This window comes from Schistocerca piceifrons, chromosome 4 (genome assembly GCF_021461385.2).
Source record: "Schistocerca piceifrons isolate TAMUIC-IGC-003096 chromosome 4, iqSchPice1.1, whole genome shotgun sequence".
NCBI lineage: Eukaryota > Metazoa > Arthropoda > Insecta > Orthoptera > Acrididae > Schistocerca > Schistocerca piceifrons.
In genome coordinates, this window is record NC_060141.1 from 499,610,432 (window position 1) to 499,632,601 (window position 22,170).

The following is a 22,170-nucleotide window of genomic DNA, read 5'->3' on the forward strand; positions in this document are numbered from 1 at the left end:
CTCTGGAATTGAAACTGTGAAAAATGTCAAAATAACGGAATAATAATAATAATCTAAAATGCATTTTAGAAACCCTACCTGTCTCCTACATCAGCAAGCGGCAATACTGTGGTGAGAAATCAGTATAACTATATATAATCCTTTCATACTATTTCGTAGCAAATGATGGCTAACTACAATTTCAACAGAAATATGTCAATTCACAAAACAATAAAATAAATTCATACATTGGACTACCAAACAATGTGTGAAAAACATACCTATACCATTGGCAGCCCAAATGTTGCGAGGATCATTCCGAAGAACATTCTTGTACATAGCCAGGGCACGATCCTGATGTCTTCTCTCTCGCTCCTTGTCTCTCGTTGGCTGATGCAAAGTTTGCAGCCATACATTACCAAGAGCAATTAAGGAATATGCATCTGCTGATGTAGCAGGATTCTATGGAAAAACAGGTTTCACTGTCAGAATCTTGGCAGTGTTAGATGTAATGATAAATGCACTCGTACAATTTACTGCATTCTTCGTGACACCAAATACCTAAAGGTCCAGTTAATAAAAGATCAACTGCAGACAGATCATAACTTTACCACTCACAATTAAATTTACTGGCCAGTGTAATAGATACTTCTTTAAAGTTATGATGCACAGGTAGTAAAAAGTACAGTTAGATTTTTAACTTAAACTTTTGATATCTGTCTCTTCACCACCAATTTTGCCTCGATGTGTTCATTATGAACAACCGTCTAAAACTGCCCATACCATGTAGCATAAATAACATGGGCAATGGAATACCAGGAGTGGAGCACGAATAAATTTTGTCAGGCTTTATTACCAACAAGTGCAGGATTTGTCAGATACCTAATGACTGCCACAGAAAATTGTGCAATGGCCTGGTACCAAAGCACGTCTTAGATATACAGTCATGCAGACTCAGCAGGGAAGTGAGTTAGTATTGTTTCAGCTCAGTGATGTCTGATACTTCTCATAGTTATCAATGGTAATTTGAGGGCTGTTTTGGTATCAGGACAGGATCCTCTAACCTTCTGTCCAGCTGCACAGTCAAAACATATTACCAGCAGCAGAGTTGATTTACAAATTTGCAAAGATGCACTTTTTTGAACAAACTGCCTTTATTTTGATTATTACATTTTTTTTCCATGAAGCTTGTTCTCTCATGCATTTCTCTCTTTGTATCTAAGACTACAAATGTTTGTTGATATGCAGATAGTGCAATACTTTTTTTAGCAGTTTAATTCAAATTCTGCAACAGAAAAATAATAGAGTAAGCTGATTGAAAGTCTTTGGCTTTTCTTCTGTTCCTTACCCCAAGATGATAAGTGAAATTTCATTTACAACACACACAGGTCATTTTCTCCAAATGAAGCTAACATCTAAATATTGTTGCATGGCAGCTATAATTTTCTAACTGTAGATATGATGTCTGAGGGCATCATGACCACTTTTAATACAGCAAACATAAACATATTCTGTCTGGCTCACTTTTTATATATATTTGGATTACCAGTTTTGACCTTTGTTACAGATCATCTTCATAACCATACTTAAATGCTGCAAATCACAGTTCATCTGCAGGGTGTGGATTCTGTTAGAACTCAGTCTTTGAGCAAGCTATAATTTTCACCATGTTTCATAGGACTGGTGAATATTCTTACTAGTCTCTGTGCCTTAGCTGCAAAATACAAGATAGACCAAAGGTCTTACTACAGCAACCAGGACAAAGTGGGAAGGAACAAATTTGAATAATAATGACTATTGTAGTCTGAGATACACAAGCAATTCAGAATACTGTGCATACCAACAAGCTGGAAAAGATCAAAAATCCTAATCCACTACAGTTCAAGCTTTTAACATCAAGATTATTTTGTTCAGTGAGTAGAGTGAACATACAACCGAGAAACATAAGAGTGTTTCCATAGGAACAATAAAATATTTAGGTGGTGGTAGCATAGACTAATTTGGGCAGAGGCCATGGAATGCGTGCATTTTTTGTTTATTACATGTGTTGGTACTGCAGTTTCTATGGGTCCTTTTATCGACTGGCACTTTGCTATGAAGTTCAAGCCATAAAGTTGTGCCTGAGTTTACATAATCGAATTTTTCAACTGTGACTGTGATTTGTTGGTCAATTCTACTGTATCTTTAAAGCATGTCACACATATTTACAAATGATGGGTATTCAGATATGCAATTTGTGTGGATGTTTTACAACACAAAAGCTGCTGGTGCTATTTGTACTGAATACAGTACATGATTTTCTAACTGCACAATACCAGACTCGAGGGTGCTTACTCGCATTTTGACTACACTGTGTGACACTAATGCAGTGCCCAGCAGTCATATTTCATCTGAATGTCCAAATGAAATGAGTGTTGAAGAAGCAGATGCTATTTATTTGGTAACCACAGTCCTCAAACAACAATTTAATATTTCTACATGTTTTGGTGTTCTACATACAAGAACATATGTGACATTACATATGTGGCATCTATCCTTGTCATTTCCAGTGGGTACAACACCTTCAAGTGGGGGAAAAAGGTAAACAACAGGAATTTCATCATTTGCTACATGCAATTTGCTGAGTAAATCTGTGAATACTGCTTACTGGTGAAGTTATTTTCATTCACGACAGTGTGAATAAGACTCTTAACTAACATTGGTAGTCTGATGAAAACCTACATGCTTTTGAGGAGAAAGCGTTTCAAGAACACTTTGCTGCAAATGTGTAGTGTGGTATGACAGACGCCTGTTGTGTTAACAGCATTGTCTTACACTGGTCCATCTTCAAAACTAGCTTCCAGCATTATTAGATGTTCCCTTGGCTACAAGAATAGGTATGTTCTTCCAGTGTTACGGGGCCACTGTACATTCTAGTTGTCAGATGACATCATCTAAACCTACTTTTCCCGGGAAGATGAACTGGGTGAGAAGGCCACAATTCTGGACCATCACAGTCTCCTGACCAAGCCCCTTTAGATTTTTGCCTGTGGAGGTGGTTGAAAGGCGAAATCTCCATACAAAAAGTAAATGCAAGAGAGAATTGATTTCACCTATTAAAAATAGTGTTGCCATTATAAAATAATGCCAAGATGACCTCACCAAGACATATAAGACAAGAAAATTCAAAAGTGCTATGAAGTCTAGGTGGAATTTATGAAAATCAACATTGAGCTTTCGGTTTGCTTTAGATCTTGTGTAAGCATTATTTGAGTTACATTCTAACAGCTACATGTCTGTTACCAATAACAATTGGACAACAGTCATACAGAATGTCTTATCTGAATTAGTTTATGCTACCACGTCTTTCTGAAACATCTTTTACAAACATTTTGCAGAAGAAGATGGGGCAGTTAACCAGAAATCCATACATTTATAGATTAACACAATGTGTTCCTCAGATATTGTCTAGAAGAAGAAGGGGAAGAGAGAGAGGAATAGGAAGAAGAGGAAAAAGAAAAAGAAGACAAAGAAGAAGGACTCAGAAGTGAGAAATGGCTCAAAACACACATTACCACAGAGATGCACCTATGATGAACAGCTTCCATCGATTTGTCAGAGGCACTTGTTATAAACTACTTGCACTTAATAGGACCAGAAAAATAGTGTATTATATATGTGGCAGGAAAAAAATAGTTACTGAGGAAAGTGTTCTAGTTTCTGTAAGAATACTACTCATCTACAGCTATCTGCTTAACAATCATGTGGTTATATTGATTAATGTTGAAAAACAGCAGTTAATATGAAGTGAATGATGGGAGGCTTATTTAAATGATCATTACTTCTTAAAATGTTAACAGATATTTGTAAATACAAAAATCTAATTTTCAGGTAATCTACAAACGGAAAAGCTTTTCAGGTATACTTCTAATTTAGTTTATGAATTTCTGGGGGCCAAATTTATATTTTATCTTTAGAGAAGTAATTTAAAGCTAATAACATGGGAAACTATTTGTTACACTATAAAAATGACAATGGTGAACAAGAACAATGTTGGCATGAAGCATCAATATTGCATAGTCACAAAAATTGAATTAAAAAAAATATCACTACTCTTTTACTGGAGATTGTACAGAATTTTTTTATGATTAATGTTTATCTGAAAAATTACTAGCCATTATACCTAGCAATGAGCCTATACCACATACATTTGACCACTCTTATTAAACTGATAAACAATTAACAAAACAACCTTCTCTTGGAAACCAATAATACAAAATCTATGGTCATTGTTATGAAATGATACTGCCTCTATCTTTAGCAGTCAATGGGCTACATATTGACAAGTATTGGCAAGCTCAAAACACAAGCTACATCATTTGAGGCAATGTTTACTATGCTGGGTAAGAACACAAGTATGATTCACATTAAACTGGGAATCAATATGTTATTCGCATCGTGATCCACTGGAAACCACAGAAGCTAAAGAGGATACAAAATGCAGCAGCGAGCCACATAGGCCTCTGAATATTGGCACTTGGGCCACAGCACTGCTTCTGTTTGCTCTCGAGTTTCCTCATTCATATCTCAAATAAATGCTAATTGCCTCCACAGAGCAAATGTTGCAATGGCGTTTAACTGAAGAGCCACGAGATACTATAACTTCACAGTGTTCAAAAGGGGAAATCTGTAAGCTTAACTGTTAGAACAGATAAAACCAATATTGATTTTTGCATGTCCATTAAAAGAGTAAGAATTTTTCATTTTTGTGACCACAGTGTCCACGTTTGCTTTACAATTATTAAGGATTTAAATTCAGACTATGCAGCTACCACTTGTACCACTAACAGTGGCGAAAGCCAGAATTTAAATACCTTGATAAGTATGTCATCTGTTTTGTAATTTTATCAATTATCAATACTCATCCACTCACTTTAAGAACTCTTTCAAATTTCTTCTGGCCAGGACCCCACTCCATTTTTGCTAAATGCAAATTTCCCATTAATGACCACGCATCAGGATGCTCGTTGTTAATTCTCAGTGCTTCTTTGAACCAATCTGAAGACTCGTATATCTGACCCTTGTCTCTTGCCATGCAGCCAAGACGTAAATAACCTGAGATGGGAATTGGTTACAAAATTTGTACATTGGCCAGTGAGACCCGTAAAAACAACTACAATAATTTTCCACATACAGTCTACATAATTTGGATGCTCCTTCAAGATGTCCTTATAAAGTTTTTCTGCTCGATCAAATTGACACAGCGACTCATATAACCTTGCTAAATTGTAGGTTGTTGTTACTGCTATTGCATTGTAATATTTTGGATCTTGCTCTGCTTCAATTTTAGATCTATTTAATGATTCTTCCAAGTTCTGTTTTGCTTCTTCCAAATTTCCTAATCTGGAAGAAAGAGATATTAGATAATATTTTTCACTATTAGTATTACTACTACTGCTACTACTACTACTACTAAACACACACACACACACACACACACACACACACACACACACAAACCTGCAACATTTTCAAAACAGCAAATTAAATGCGAGGAGTTAAACTTTTATTACATCAGCCATGTAGAAAACATGATAACTACAAATAACACAAACAAATATTCCTTTACTGTTCATACTCAGTTTTCTTTATGCATAACAATACATAAAACACAACAATGTACTGGAACTGGTATCAAATATCTTTATTCCTATTTCAGATTTATACCTTAGAAAATCCGTTTCACACAGGGCATGCATTTCCATACAATGACATACCACATATCTCAAACACATTTAACCCATAAGTCACAAAGTGACTATTCTGTAATACGTACTATAAAGTGTGAACTCGAGGAACCCTACGCTTAAACCGAAATTGAAGGAATATCATCAGAAAATTTAATGCATGTTACATAACATTTATTTTTACAATTGTGTAAGTGTTATTTAAATGCTTCCTGTTGATTTTACTGCACTAAATAAAGCCCGCTCTATTTTACTTTTTATCATACAAAATCAGGTATTTTTGTGCAGTTATTTAAATTGAACACATAAACTGTTAGAGAACTGAAGTTTACACCCTGAAAAATTATAGTATCTCTGTAGCTAGTAAATTTTCATATACAGTAAATTCCAGGGTTTAAACTTGCACATAAAAATTGCACTCTACAGGTACAAAAAGAAAATGTGCTAAACTGACATTCAGTGCTGGGCTCTACGTTTTACTTTACCACCACTCGGAACATACTTTATTTTAACTAACCTTTCAAGTATTTTATTGGCGAAACAGAAAGGACTCCACCACCGTTGTACTGAAGTTCTTCCTCTGAATGAGCCTTTTGCTTGCAGAACTGTAATCATTGGCTATCGCAAATCACCATATTTTTTGTCTATTTCTTGAGTTGTATCATTGACATTTTCCTCTATTTAAAGAAAAAAACACACCCCAACATGTGGCAACAATGAACAAAGAGGTGATAAAGCAACCAACAATAAGACATTTGCAGGGTTGGTTATTTAAAGTGGTCTGTGGTCAATGGTGGTGGTGGTGGTGATTTTTTGGGGGGGGGGGGGGGGGGTTAGAGAAACATACTGCTAGATTTGATCTTTGAGAGACAGTTCAAAAATTCTTGTGCGGTAGGAAACAGAACGCCAAGCGAATTAAGGCTTAACACAGAAAAACAAATAAACAATGAAAATCCAGCTGTTTCGAGCCAACTGTAAACTTTTAAAATGCTGCAGTACCAACTAAATGTGTTTCAAATTTCTATTTCATATTAACTATTTAAAGAAAGAACGATCTTGGATTTTGTATTTTATTTGCACTAGCACAGTCTAGATAAGAAGATAATATTGGCCAGTGAACTCTACTTGGAATTTAGGTGCTGATGACAGCTACCCTTCCTCCTTCCAAAGTGGTTAGAAATTATCTTTCTCATGGGAGATACGCTTAAGAAAAGATCTCAGTCATTGAGAGAGGTATACTGAAGGATTTGGTATTGTAGAAAATGGGCTGATTAAAAATATTTTTAACATTTAAATGACTTGTAAAAAGAGGGATATTTAAGATTATCATAATAAATTCCCTGTTATTGCAAAAATGGACGATCAGTGTGTGTGTGTGTGTGTGTGTGTGTGTGTGTGTGTGTGTGTGTGTGTGTGTGTGCGCCTCATGTTCGCACAAACTACCAGAAAGTATATCGTTAGTAAAGCACAGAAATTGAAAATACAGACAACTCCAAAATCAGCTTAATATGTTTACATATAATATAAAATCGTTTGTATTGCTGTGATCCTGGATTTGAAACAGTTAACAACAGAAGTCAGCAAGGTGCTGCCACAAATCCCCTTCCATTCCCTTCCCCTTTCAAAGATAAACTAACTGCAGACATTCTTACACTAAAGCAGTCATTTATATCACAATGTGAGCTGGTTTAAAATGATGTAGATACAGTTTTGGAAATTAAGAGTCAACGAAATTCTTTTTCAAAGACACACTAAACAGAGACATATCACTTCATACAGCTCATTTTGCATGGCCTTGCAATGTTGTTAACATGCCCACAAAACTCCCTTGAACTTTCTGGAGATCCAATATTACTAAAATGAATTACATTTTGTCCCTGCTGCAGTTAATGCATTCAATCCATCATTTCTGCCACTTGCAAAATGAACAAGAATATCAGCCTTTCAGCTCAAGTAGCCAATACTACAAATTAAATACTTTACATGGTGCAAGTTTAAATAGCAAATCAGACCTTTAGAGACCACGTGGTGTAACACACACTATTCTTGTTTTGAGATATTTACTAGGATTCAACAGTATTTTTGTATTAGTTTTTTTTAATCATATACAGGGTGTACACACAGTCCAGGAACACTTTCAATTATTTATTGCACAAGAACTGAACATTGTACAGATGTCATACATATTGCATTTAGAAGAGAAACTCTGAAAGTTTTTTTACAAAGATTTGATATGCGAACCATGAGTGACCCAGCAGACATCAATACAGTAATCGAATTCTTGCCATACCCATCCTAGCATGGCATCATCGACTGTGGCAGTTGTTTCCCATATTCTCTCCTGGAGCTCTGCTACATCGCGTGGTAGAGATGGGACATACACCAAATCTTCAATGTGTCCCCACCGGGGAGGCCAGTTCATGAACTGCAACACACAGAAAGCTCGCTCCGCACCTGAACTCGCCATATTTGCGACCAGGACTGACTATCGGCAAATTACCATACTATGTTGCAGCAGTATACATGGAAAACAACAACAACAACAACTTTCAGGGTTTCCCTTCAAAATGACATATGTCAATGTTTTGTTCTTGTGCGATGAATAACTGAAAGTGTTGCTGGACTTTATGTACACCCTGTATGTTACTGGAATAGTTTTTTCTATCCCAAATTAACAATTTCAATACTTTTTTCCAATTATAATTGTGACATAAGGGCCAAAATGAAGTTACACCTCTTGTGATACAAACAGGTAACATGTTTTTGCTATGAAAACATACGTGGCAGTCAACAATACTGCACTTACATAATCTTTGTTACTCATCATGAATACTATCATTTCCATTCACTGGCTTAATGTCTTCAGCATCATCAGATGAAAGAAGACTCTGAACGTAGTGGTGAAGAACAAGTGAAATGAAGAGAAAAGTTCTTTCAAGTTGTTGTTCTCTTTTGTAACAGCCTGAGGTCTTTGGGCACAGTGTTCCCAGAGGTATAGCAACAATAAAGTACATATTGCTACTCACCACACAGAGGTGAATCACAGACAGTCATTATAAAGAACACTACTGAAATATTAAGCTTTTGAACAATACTTCCTTCTGAAATAGGAAACACACACACACACACACACACACACACACACACACACACACACACACACACAGAGAGAGAGAGAGAGAGAGAGAGAGAGAGAGAGAGAGAGAGAGAGAGAGAGAGAGAGAGAGAGAGAGACAGCCTCACATATACATGGTCAGTGTCTCCAGGTGCTGTGAGAGTTGTGTGAATGTGTAAGAGCTCTACTTCTGAATGCTGATAATATTTCTAGCGTTATTTTTGACTGTACCTGCCTGTGACTCAGTGCCTGCTCTATGTGGTAAGTAGCAATCTACCTTTCCACATCATTATTATTTCAGCCTGGACTTTCAAGGCTTTGACTTTCTCGAGTTATGTTAGAGAAAATATGTATAGTTTTTTTAAACCCTAGATCCACTAGTGAAATCCCATACCTGTGAAAGAGTTTCCTCAAAAAAGAGTGTGAACGTATCACTCTTTTGATACTGAATCCATTGCATCCTTAGCGATGACTGTGGATGTTTCTCATCATTACTTTTTCTCTTGGTGACTGACTTTCAACACTTTTCCGCAGACAAGAAATCATTGTTTGTCCCCCTTTGACTTGGCAATAATATTGTACCAATCTTTGGGATAAAATATCTGTTGTAACTTCCTGTAGTTTTCTGCTAAGACAAAATCACCATCACTGGGGAGAGAGGAACTGTCACTATCATGAACTTTTGGTCTTTGATTTCAGTATTATTCTTTTCACTTAAAACTTTTTTTTATTGATGTCAAGGCTATTCTCCAATTCTTGTTCTGTCCTGTAAAAGTATCACTATTTAGTACAACATGTTTTGTGGGCAGTGATCTTGTTTCGATGTATTTGACCAAAGAGTAAATCTTGAGATCCAGTCATTTTGATCCAGCAGTATATAAATCCTAATTTTGATGATAGCTCTTTGTAATCCAAACTATAAACATATAAATTACAGTTGTAATAAGCTACTTGACACAGCAAGTCTAGGAAAGGAGAGTGTCTTCTCCAAATCAAAAGTAAAGGCATAGCAAGAGCTATAATGAACTGATTCTTCAGTGTGCACTTTCATGGACTCCCGAGCATTTCAGCCTTACATAGATGCAATTCGTGGTCTTGTTGAAGCTGTATCTTTGGTTGTTCATCTGCTGAATGCTTGAATTTGTTAGCAAAAGTATCACACTGTACAAAAGTGTTCTTGGGATAGCCGTGGAAATGCAAGTTGAACTCTGTGTTCTATCGTAAATGACTTCTGCAGCAGGCTCTTTTCCTTGACTTTTGAAGTAGTCTTTGTACAAATTATAGAGGAGTCAAACATTCAAATTTTCTAGCAAATATCTTCTGTTTGGGTTGTAGGATGCTGCATAGTGTTACTGATATGATGAAGAAGTAGTATGTGTTCACATACTACCGCCATTTTTTCTTCTGAAGTTTTGTTGCCAGGAACTTAATTGTCTCATTTGTCTTACCTGAAGGCTCTGTAAGTTTTACCTTTTTTTGGCTCCAGTCATTCTAACATCAGAGATTTTGAGGCATCCTAAAGGTATTTTTACATACTATTTCAATTCCTCCAGCTATGGTCACATGAAAAATGTTAATTTCCAACTGTTGGTGATCAATGTGGAGGCATTTTCTGTTTCATTTGGGCACATATCAATGTATAAGTTATCAACAATTTTATGTCTAAGATGTGCTTTACGCTGGCAAACTAACACATACACAAGAAACTGTTCAAAATGGTTCAAATGGCTCTGAGCACTATGGGACTTAACATCTATGGTCATCAGTCCCCTAGAACTTAGAACTACTTAAACCTAACTAACCTAAGGACATCACACAACACCCAGTCATCACGAGGCAGAGAAAATCCCTGACCCCGCCGGGAATCGAACCCGGGAACCCGGGCGCGGGAAGCGAGAACGCTACCACACGACCACGAGCTGCGGACAAGAAACTGTTAATTTTGATGTAAAGTAATAAGGTAATGAGAAAATATAGAACACTGAACAGCACTGGATGACAGTGTGATGGAAAATATTTACTACTGGATCCATTATAGTCCCTAATAACTGATTCCAGGATGCTGTCTTTTATCACAATAACTTGTGAATCACACTGAACACAATTCATCCCTCTCAACTACATCACTTCATCTGTCAACAGAGAGCTGTCTTTGCTTACAGCATAAAATTGTGGTTGCTACGTGATTTACAAATTACACCATTAACAGAAAGGCAAAAGCTGAATAAGATCCGGACTCCACTAAAAAATTACAAAATGTTGAGTTACACTACTCTAGCTTTAAGGGGCTCAATTATCTCTCACTTTTCTGTACTTCGCAGATTGTCCTATGTATCTTTTACATTTATACCAAAATCATAAAATAGCACAAATGGCTGTTTTAAAACATGTTAGAATAGCCAGATTAATTTTTCATGTTCTCTGCTATGGAAAAAAAACTCTAATGAGCTGCTGTGACAGTAGGAGAAAATACAATGTCCATTATTAAATCAGTTTGAAAGAAGTGTACTATTCAATGTCACAAAAGCAAATGTAACAAATTTATGACTTTGGCACAGTGATGCCCACAGGTTGCATGTATACTGAAATGCAGGGTGGTGTGATGTGGGACAGGCAGGTTGGGCACCATAACATAATAAGACAGTGGAGGCCTTGGGTGTATGGTGGGACACAGACAGCCAGCATACTTACACTTGTCACAGTCCCAATATGAGATTTTCTCCTGTTGGTAGTACCAGTACTACTCCCTTTCTGGAGCAATAGATGACAAACACATGACTGCAAATGAACCTGCAATGTGAGGCTCTTCCTTTTAGAACTACAGAAATCATATTCGATTTATACTTGCAGTAAAAGTTGAAGCGAACTATAGCTGTACTACAATTGATGTAGGCACAATTAAAAAAAAAAAATAAATAAATAAATAAAATCCATCTGATTAGTTTATTTCTTTAGTTATCCTTTGCCGTATTGAGTGTCTTCTTCAAATAATCAGAATGACCTGCATTGTGCAGAAAAGTTTGGACACACCAGTCCCACTAATTCTTCTGGTAGCATATACAATAACTGGAAAGCAGACCCTCTGTGGTAAGCAGGAGACAAGAAACTGCCACTAAACAAGTCCTATGCAGCTAGATGCACAGGTAGCTGATCTGCACAGCAATTTGCACTGTCATTAGAGAGCAAGTGTCACACATTACAGGTATGTGATAGTTGCTTCCTAGTGTATACATGGTCGTACCACATAATGTCAGTACAGAACAGAAATGACTGACCTCAGATTACCATGCAAGCATGGATATGCTGCATAAATTGGTTAGATGCCATTACTAATTTTCTTATTTGTGATGACAATAATATATTTTGTTGTTATTTGCATCCCATCACTCATAAAAATGCAACTGAGAACAGTTTACCTATTCATATATGAGCTCAGTTTTACTGGAAGCTCACTTGTCCTATTATCAATCCCTCAGGATTTACCTGATAAATTCTAGTTTTCAAGCTAGACTGGATCAACCAAATCTGATGCTGACTATTGTTAATTGTTGTGATAATACCAGCCACTCATGTCACACAACTTTATTTTTCTTTTCTTTGCCAGCAATACAGATACAATCAGGATGAAGAAAACCTAAGTAAAAATGTAACAAAACAAGGCAAATTATTGTGGTTTTCATCACAGACTAAATGTGTTAATAATTAGAAATTATTTCAAGGCTGTGAAGAGGGTGTCAGAAGAACTAGTGTGGGTGACCCGGGTGCCAGAAGCCATTTCCACTGGTTCTCCCAGCACCAGTGGGCCTTTGCTTCTGCCATGCTACATCATGTTGTGGAACATCACAGGGCATCATATCCTGCTGGGCAACCAGCGACGCAACACTGACAACAGCAGCAAGTCCTTGGAGGCTGGGTGGAAAGATAACAGAAGGTTACGTAGTATGAGACTGTTCAGAACAAGCAGTATAGCTCTCAATATGAAAGCAAAGGTTACATCAGAGAGATCTGAAATTAATGTAAGTATTTCTTATGGTAATTGTCTAGAGGCTGACTGAGAGTTTTGAGGCATCTGCAGTGTAATTTAATTGGGTACAGTGCTCTATGTGCTCAGTCAGCACGTGTAATATGCCACAAACATAATTTACCTGTCCCCTATTCAAGGGACTGCTGAAAGAGTGCGAGGGTAGTACGCTGAAATAAGAACAATGTGTCAATGAATGCAATGTGATTAGAGACCCAATAGCTCTTTGGGTACTGTTTTCCCTTTCTACTCATTTCCTGGCATCCTAGTACTTAAGCTTTGCAATGTCCAATACAGAGAGTGAGAAGGTGATCAATAAAAGGTAGTCCAACATTTGCTGGATCAAATAGTTCTGGTAATATTGAATTGACCAAGCAACTACGTTTGTTAATGGAAGAAAGCAATCCTCACCTATGGTATCAACACCCATCCTACATGCTTGAAGGTCTCTCAGGCATGCAGCCGGGTTGACTGGTTGTTGTAGAACGAATTTTCAGCAGCGTAAAGTGCCATCATCATCAGGTTACTCCTGTTGACTGACGTCCTAGGCCGGCGGGTGGTGTGGTATATACACCTGTCGCCTCTCCCCTCCACTGACTCCGCATATGGACCGAGGGACGTGCAGGCCGCAGTGGTGGAGGTAGCTTGCGCTGACGAGATGACTGATGGGCATCAGTACGCATGCCGCCTTCGGCGGGTGGGGTGCTCTGTTTCCGCTGCTCCTGCAAAACTTTTATTGCTGGATTCCACGCTTGGCTGAGCTGAAATCCATTGTCCTTGTTAATATGGTTCTCGTGCAGCCGGATTTCAATTGCTTCCTTGTATACACAGCTCCAAAAGCGGGATGTGTTGTGCAGGACTTCTGTGTTCTCGTATTTCGTACGATGATTTGTCTGGAGGCAATGTTCTGCAATTGCAGATTTTGTAGGCTGTTGGAGATCGGTGTGCCGTTTGTGTTCAGTACACCTTTCCTCGATCATGCGAATGTTTTGCCCCACATATGCTTTCCCACACTCGCATGGTATGAAATAAACTCCAGATTTCCGGAGTCCTAAATCGTCCTTCACTGTCCCTACAAGGGAATTTATCTTTGGCGGCGGGCGGTAGACGCATTTGATGTTATGACGTCCTAGAATCCTGCCTATGTTTCCAGATACGTTGCCCGTGTATGGTATGTAGGCTGTCGCTTTCGGTGGATCATCATCAGGTGTTGGCTGTGGTGTGGTCTTCTGCTTGAAGGCGCGTCGAATTTGGCGGTCACTATAGCTGTTCTTCTGGAACACATCCTTGGTCTAGCACTTTATATTCTACTCCAGGAGAAAATACAAAGCCCTGTGGGAGTTACGATGATAAAGCATCGTGTGCTGACAGTCTATAATTTACCGAAGAATGGTGTTCTGTAAATTTAGACGTAAGCAACACAAATTAAGAAGTAACGTCAAGCCTAGAGGACTTACCAGACAAGTGCTGAAACATGTCTTGTGATCATAAAATATTGTGTTTCATGAAAGGCAATTTGTAAAATTCTCTTAAAGCTGTCAAAATAATTGAAACAAATTCAATACTACTGACTAAATTTGGTTGGTTCATCATTTTCAAGTGAACACTTACATACATTTGAAATATGGGATTAACAGATCTTACATTATGTCATAAAAGGCACAGGACATAAGAATATTCTAAGAGCTTTGGAATTCTGTAAACCTCATTAAAATGCATAATTTGGCGTGAAGTGCACATTCATCTGTCCAGATTCATGCTGAAGTCAGCCCCTACCTGGTATTAAACTTTTCAGCATGGTTTTCAGAACGCCAGTTTTCTTGGATAGAAGTGCTGTATTACCTCAAGTGTCGTTCTTTATTGTGGCATTATGCCGTATATGTCAGAAGATGAAAATGTGCACTTGAAATTCAGCAGACAGTTGAAAGTTGAAAGTAGCTAACAGCGTGGGATGAAACACTTTGCTTCAAATAAACTGGCTGCCTCTGAGGAAAAGATTAATAAAAGCCAAATTTCTGTCACAAACCAACAAAAATAACTTCATTGTTCTGCACGATGATTAATGCTGGATTGCCAATAATGTGGAAATAAAATAAAATAAGAAAACTGAAACTTATAACATATTTTAGTCTTCCATAATTATCTGAATGTATTTCAATTCACTTGATAGCTCCCAGTCACAGAAAGCTGTTTTGTTTTCATTTGACGTGAGAGCTGTAAACCAAGAGAAAACAGCAAACTCACGAAACATAAACATGGATCATGTGGACACTAACGTAGCCTCATCTGCAGGATGGATCATCACCCACAGTGTCGCAAGCCCTCACTTCATGACACACTGCAGAAAGTTTTGGAATTTAAGCCAGGACATTGGCACAGACATGAATGATCAGGCACTTCATGCCGCTACCCGCCCTGTCCCCTCTCCCATAAAGACAAAGAAAAAAATTGTCAACACTATGTGGCATACCCAGACGGTCACCCATTCAAGTACTGGCCAAGCCTGATGGTGGTGATCAGATGGGAGGTGGTGTATTCAGCTCAGCAGAGCCACTGCTACATTACAGCTCTGTGGAATGTTCACACACAGCAGTGAGCAGGGTACAATGTTTTAACAGTAAGATCAAAGCGGTGGGTAATGGATGAGTGTGTGTGTGTGTGTGTGTGTGTGTGTGTGTGTGTGTGTGTGTGTGTATAAATTTATGTTTACATCCGAAAATAGCTTTCCTAAAAAGTTATCCAGAAAGTCCATTAAGAAAAAAAGTAAGCCCGGGATAATTAAAGCAATTAAAATTTCACGTAAGAGGGAGAGGGAATTTGTATGGAGACCAGAATAAGTCTAGGTCCATTGTCACTTGCATTCTTTAAAAAGTAGTGGAATATTTTAAAATAAGTCATTAAAATGTCCGGAAATATGCATATCCTGCTAGAAAATAAAATGCAGATAGTAAGATTAAAACTATATGGGATACTGTGAAACAGGAGACAGGAAAATCAATCCGTGTACAAAATACCACAACAAACTAAATAGCAATGTTCTTACTGATAATTCTTAAGTTGCAAGCACTTTTTGAACAACTTTCTAAATGTAGCAGCAAAAACAGGATTCAATAGTTTAGTGTAAGAAGCAAGAGAATATATTAGCAATGTCATTTCACATAACTAAGCAGCTAGAGGCAGCACCAACATGCTTCACTTAAATTTATAGAATTATAAAAACTCTAAAAAGCCAAACCTCATACTTTAAAAAAGAGAATACAAAAAGTTGTGCTCAATAAGTCTAGCAATACTGAAAGGAGAGAAATTTTTGTGACTGGGGAAGAATCACAAAGGAAAGTTAAATTTGGATCCATTCCTATTCCTTATATATGTGAATGACCTTTCATTTAACATGCATTAAGCAGAATTGGTACTTTTACAGATGATACTAGTGTTTTAATCAGTGCTTTTTTTCTAAAAAAAGTTTGAGGGTAATCTGACATTGGTTATAATGCAGTGAAAATTACTAATAACTGAATCATGGGATATCACCCCTCTGCTTTTAGCCATGATGTCATCAACATCATCATCATGTAGCGGTACTGTAGAAACATCTATCGGTAGCTCGGCATTTGAGCATACGCATATCCATTTAGCACTACCATCACTCACTATTAGCGGGTGAGGGCACTACATGTTTGTTGAACTGGCTGCCAGTGAGTCAGTTGTCGAGAACGATTGCCACAGCTTCGAAATGCTTGAAACAGTCAATGACATCGCTTTTCCCAACAAAAACTGCACTGGTATCGTTCATATTGCAATTACCAACACAGAAAAATGAAATAAAAAATTTATGACCGTGAAATAAATCTTTGGCGCTCTTCCAAGTTCTCAACATCGTAAAAAAATTATTTTGTCGACAAAAAAGTTTAGGGGTATGCATCCCCCAGAAAAGCAGGGCTGGTTTTAATGAATCTCATCAAAGAGAAAGCAACAGAATACTTTGTAACAATGTTTTTCAAAGCATTATTTAGTGGTTCTCTGAAAACTGACTTTCCCTTATTTTGAGAAAATACACTACATCCACTCATTTACAACAAAGAGATATATCAATAATTTACATAGCACACAAAGAGGAGTCAGTGAACAGGGCAGAAATGTCTAAATTTTTGGGTGTACATACTGATGAAAAGTTAAACTGGAAGAAGGATACTACTGAGCTGATCATAAAACTAAGTTCAGCTACTTTTGCTAGTCTTAGAAACAAACAAATCAACCTCTATCAATATTTAGCATATTTCCACTCAATAATGTCTTATGGAATTATTTTCTGGTTTAACTCACCACTTAGAAAGAAGGTATTGATTGCACAATAGCAAGCAGTAAGAATAATGCCTTGTGTTCACCCATGGTCATCACTAGGCACCTACTAAAGGAGTTCGGCATTTTTGCTGCACCATAACAATACATACATTGCCTAATGAAATTTGTCATAAATAATCACAATTTAAGAATAATAGTGATGTCCATAACTACAACAATAGAGGAAAAAATGACCTTTGTTACCCATTATTAAAGTTGACAATGGAGTTCAATATACTGGGACAAATAGGAGGGACAGGGGCGGAGGGAGAGAGGTGCAAGGGAAAGGTTACAATTATCTCATATCCTCACATCTGTGAGGGCAGTAACAATAAACCAGATGCAAAACAATCCTTTATCAGCTGTTTCTGATTTTTAAAGCCCTGAAAAATGTTCTGCATAAAGGGTTGAGGGGAGTAGTGCCAATAACTTTCAGGGATGAAGTTTCACCTTCTGAGTCATTGCCTATCCTCAGATTCAATCTGACAACTCTGAGAGAAGTTATGATTCAAAGAAAATGGGTCAGACCATTAAGCATGCCTGGATTGTTAAGTGTTACTCATTGAAGCAAAGGTCTGTGCTCAGGTCCCAGCCTGGCACACAGTTTTAATGTCAAGCAAGTTCTTTATGGCAAGCTTGCTATAGTGTCCAAGTTTAATACATAAAGCAATATTGGGAGGCAGGTTACAGCTTAGTATCTTGTTGATATGGTAATCATAAGACTGGAGTATTAGTTCCATCAGACAATGATATAGCTCAGAATCTGTCGTGGCTCATCAGAATTCCTGCAATTGTCTGCAGTGACTAGGGACCTAAAAAAATGTTAAGATGGATGAAACTGAGTTGAGACCAGCTCTCTTGAGAAATCAGTTCCGTGCTTTAAATGTGGAATCATCTGAATTTTTCACAGAAAGTCACAGATTGTGACTAAACCATCTAAATTATATCACCTATATTTACTGAACAGCTAACCCAGTTCATGGCTTTTGGTGCTAGCTGTAAGTTGCTCAGCTAACATCAAGCAAAAATTTGATTTTCGATATTTCATATATGGTAATTATTGACCAAATTTTAAAAAACTGAAAATGTCAATCTACTAATTATGAGGTATACTCTTCTGTTAAAGGTTGCACATAGTAAGAGAAGTATTACAGTTAGAAACTGTGTATTTCTTGAGGCAGCATAACTCAACCGCCCATCAATACCTACACCACATTCATCTAGTATATGAAAATGAGAGTACTTATTGATTTGCAAAAAACTTGACACATAATTTCAAACCTTTTCTAAACTTTTTTCTCGCTTACATGCTAAATGTCAAATAATTAACACGTTAATGCATTTATAAAGTAGTCAGTAATTTGAAGCAGTTTTATACAAGGGAGTTGATTCTTTAAATTATCAGGGGCTACTGGTATTTCGTAACCTAGCAAGCAGGCACAGGCACAAGCACATCACGAACATTGTAAAATTACAGGGAGCTAATTTCAGACTTAAAGCTAGGAGGTGGACCTTGACACGTGGCCCGTATTGCACCACAGCCAACACAAGGTCAAGCTGTCATTCATTAGTGCACTTACTCCACAGCAGAGTCCTGTTCTGTTGTTTGCAAATCAAATACTGCAATCAACAATTAAGTATTATACCTGTAGTGCAAAGCTCCAACATTGTTCAAAATTTCTGGTGGTATCTCTGCTTGTACTTTGTCTTTAAGTATTTTGGTTGCCGTTCCATAAGCATTGAGAGATGCCTGCAAATCAGACTGTTCCAAGATCTGTGCAAGTTCAATCCAAGCTTCAATGTCATCTGGGAACTGTTCTGTTACTTTTCGAAGGTGACTCTTGGCAATATCACGTTTTGACTGACTTGTTGAATTTGCATACAGTGAACCCAAAATCTTCATTGTCTCATAATTTCCAGGTTGGGCTTTAAGCACTTTCTCAAAACACTGAGCTGCCTGTAAGAAAAGTATTTATATTCAGTTTTGCAAACACTAAGACTTTCTTCATACTGACAGTCTTAACTTCAAAATATTTACAATAATATGAATGCACAAGTTACATATAATTCAGTGTCAAGTTATAGTTTTTATGTGACAAGTCAGCTTCCTTTCAGCATATTTTTTTCTGTCTACTGATCCAACTTACATTTTCATTGTCCTCCCTGTAGATATACATCTGTCCAAGGCCGAAGTGTGGAAGAACAAAGGAAGGTGGAGCAAACTGGGTTGCCTGATAGTAGTACTGGAAGGCTTGGTCATAATCTCCCTGCCAAAAACAATCAAAAGAACATAACACACATAATCGTAAATTATCAACATTAAAGAAAAGCTTTAAATGTTTCCACCACAAAGTTAACACATTTCTCTAGTCTTGTGCTTCTCGTGTCTTTTTTGCCATTACATACATTATATTCTATGCCACCTATTTCCTGAATTACAAGTTAGGAAGTTAAAATACTATCATTAAAGCAAAAGTACCACACCATAACTACTGCTTTCTGTAACAAATAACTATGTCTTTTTGTGGCTGTTATCATATAATCAAATGATTTTGCTCTTGTACATTCATTTAACAAGCAGCATACAGCACAGTTACATAGAGACCAGCGAGAATGAACGATAATGAAATCAAAATTGTGTTGTGCAACACATGAATATAAAGAAGTATATGCAAAAACGATAGCACTAATATTGTTAATGTATTCTTAGTGTAAAAACAATGCAGACAGAAGAGTGACCACAGAAATAACCGAGTATCAAACTGCACTGTATTGAACACTTCTTTGAATGATTTGCCACAGTAGTAGAGGTATGAAAATAAAAAAGTTTGCATTTCTGACTTCGTAAAATGGGAAAAATTTAAACCTTTCTCATGCACCTTTGGCACCAATAAGATTCTGCAAAATATTGGATATTCGCTATAAGCAGGATTACCAGCTTTGTTGGACAGTGTGCTCTCTTTTCTTTTTGGGTGCAAAAACAATTAGGGTCATACCCACACATGCCAGAACCATAGAACACAAAGACAAAAAAGGAGGTAGAAATGACTACACATTAAGCCCAATTGATGGTTGGTTGGTTGGTTGTGTGGGGTTTAAGGGACCAAACAGCAAGGTCATCAGTCCCTTGTTGCAAATGTGGTCCATTCCACCAGTGTGACATCTCAGGAAAGTCAGAACAATAAAAGGGAAACGGCTAAAAATGTAAAAGGGCAGTCATGTTGTCAACGGTAAAAGCAAAATGAGGGAAGTCAGCAAGAGAACGAACTCAACACTATGCTGAAGCAGCATAGGCAAGATCACCTGTGACTTAAAAGGTGCAACCGCTAGAATGTCGAAGTACGTATGGGAAAAGGAGACTAACCAATCCTTAAAAAAAAGGGTTAAAACAGAGTAAAAGGGAAAGAAAAGAGGATCTCGGGCAGGGAGGTGAGTCGGAAATCTCCAAACACAGCTTACAGTGGGAGACACCCAAACACCCACCGCCCTGCCCCAACACCAGAGAGAGATTAAAAACCTTAAAACTGAGAATAAAAACCACTTTCCCAGAGGAAATCGAGAACCAGAGAGACCATCCGGGAATCATCAGCCAACATCAAAGGTAAAGTGTGGAGGAGGCTGTACTTAGCACGCAGAGCCAAAAGAAGGGGGCATTCAACCAAAATGTGGGCTACTGACCGGAAGGCTCCACAACCACTAAGTGTGGGTGGCTCATCCTGCAAAAGAAAACCATGGGTCAGCCTGGTATGGCCAATGCGGAGACAACACAGTGTGGTCATGTCCTTTCGGGAGAGGCGAAAGGAAGAACGCCACGGGCCTGGTGTCACCTTAAACGCACGAAGTTTATTAGACAGGGGAGTAGCCTCCCAAGAGTTGGCCCATGACTGTGCAAAGTGGGATTTGATGTGAAGCCGTAAATCCGCTGCAGGAGGTGTTACAGAAAACGGGGGGTAAGTGACTGCTCCCCCAGCCAAACAATCAGTGAGCTCATTACCCAGGATACCCACATGGCCAGGGACCCAAAGGAAGTCAATGGAACAAGCAGCACGGTGAGTAACAGTGAGATGGTCATTGATGGCAGAGACCAAGGGATGGCGCGAAAAACAGCGGTCAATAGCAAGAAGGCCACTCATTGAGTCCGTACATAACAAAACGCGGTTGTGTTGGGACTATTTAATAAAGGTAAGGGCCTGGGAAACTGCCATCAATTCCGCAGTAAACACCCCACATGTAGGTGGCAGCAGATGATTTTCCGTTCCAACAGAGGACGTGAAGGCATACCCCACACGATCAGCAGATTTAGAGCCATCAGTGTAAAAAACAACAGCATCCCGAAACTCTCATAAAATTTGGCGGAAAAAGGAACAGAACACCATCGGGGGGGATGGAATCTTTCGGACCTCAGCGGAGATCCATCCGAATTCGAGGCCAAGGAACTAACCAAGGGGGGGTGGAGGGGAGGGAGCGAGGAAGACAGGACAAAGAAGGAAGCTGAAAATCACGGCAAAGAGACGCAAGGCGGAGCCCAACCGGTAAACCTGCCTGAGGGTGGGAATCGGGTGGGCGACGTCCATGGTCTGGGAACAGGATAGAATAGGAAGGATGAGTGGGAGAGGAACGGATAGCAAGTGCATAAGACACCAGAAGCTGGGACTGCCGAACAGAAAGGGGGGGGGGGGGGGGGAAGATCCCAGCTTCAACCAGGAGACTATCAACAGGGCTAGTAGGGAAGGCACCGGTGGCCAAACGGATACCACGATGGTGGACTAGATCCAGCACGTGCAGTGTGGAAGGAGCAGCTGAACCATAAACTTCACAACCATAGTCCAAGCAAGACAGAACTAGAGCACGATAAAGACGGAGAAGGAGGGAATGGTCCGCACCCCAAGAGGAGTGGGCAAGGAAGTGAAGGACATTGAATTTACGGAAACATCCTACCTTCAGATGTCTGATACGGGGCAGCCAAGTGAGCTTGTTGTTGAAAAGAA

General features: G+C 38.4%; 1 protein-coding gene across 1 annotated transcript in view; it reads right to left on the reverse strand.

Moving 5' to 3' along the window:
* The window catches only part of LOC124795020 (RNA polymerase-associated protein CTR9 homolog), a 111,085-nt gene that overhangs the window by 41,964 nt on the left and 46,951 nt on the right, over positions 1 to 22,170 (reverse strand). Inside the window, exons 7-11 of the mRNA XM_047258785.1 lie at positions 19,330 to 19,449; positions 18,829 to 19,139; positions 5,153 to 5,361; positions 4,892 to 5,073; positions 261 to 441 (exon numbers count right to left, since the gene is read on the reverse strand). Coding sequence (XP_047114741.1) covers positions 261 to 441; positions 4,892 to 5,073; positions 5,153 to 5,361; positions 18,829 to 19,139; positions 19,330 to 19,449 — 1,003 coding nt within the window. The remainder of the gene's footprint in view (positions 1 to 260; positions 442 to 4,891; positions 5,074 to 5,152; positions 5,362 to 18,828; positions 19,140 to 19,329; positions 19,450 to 22,170) is intronic.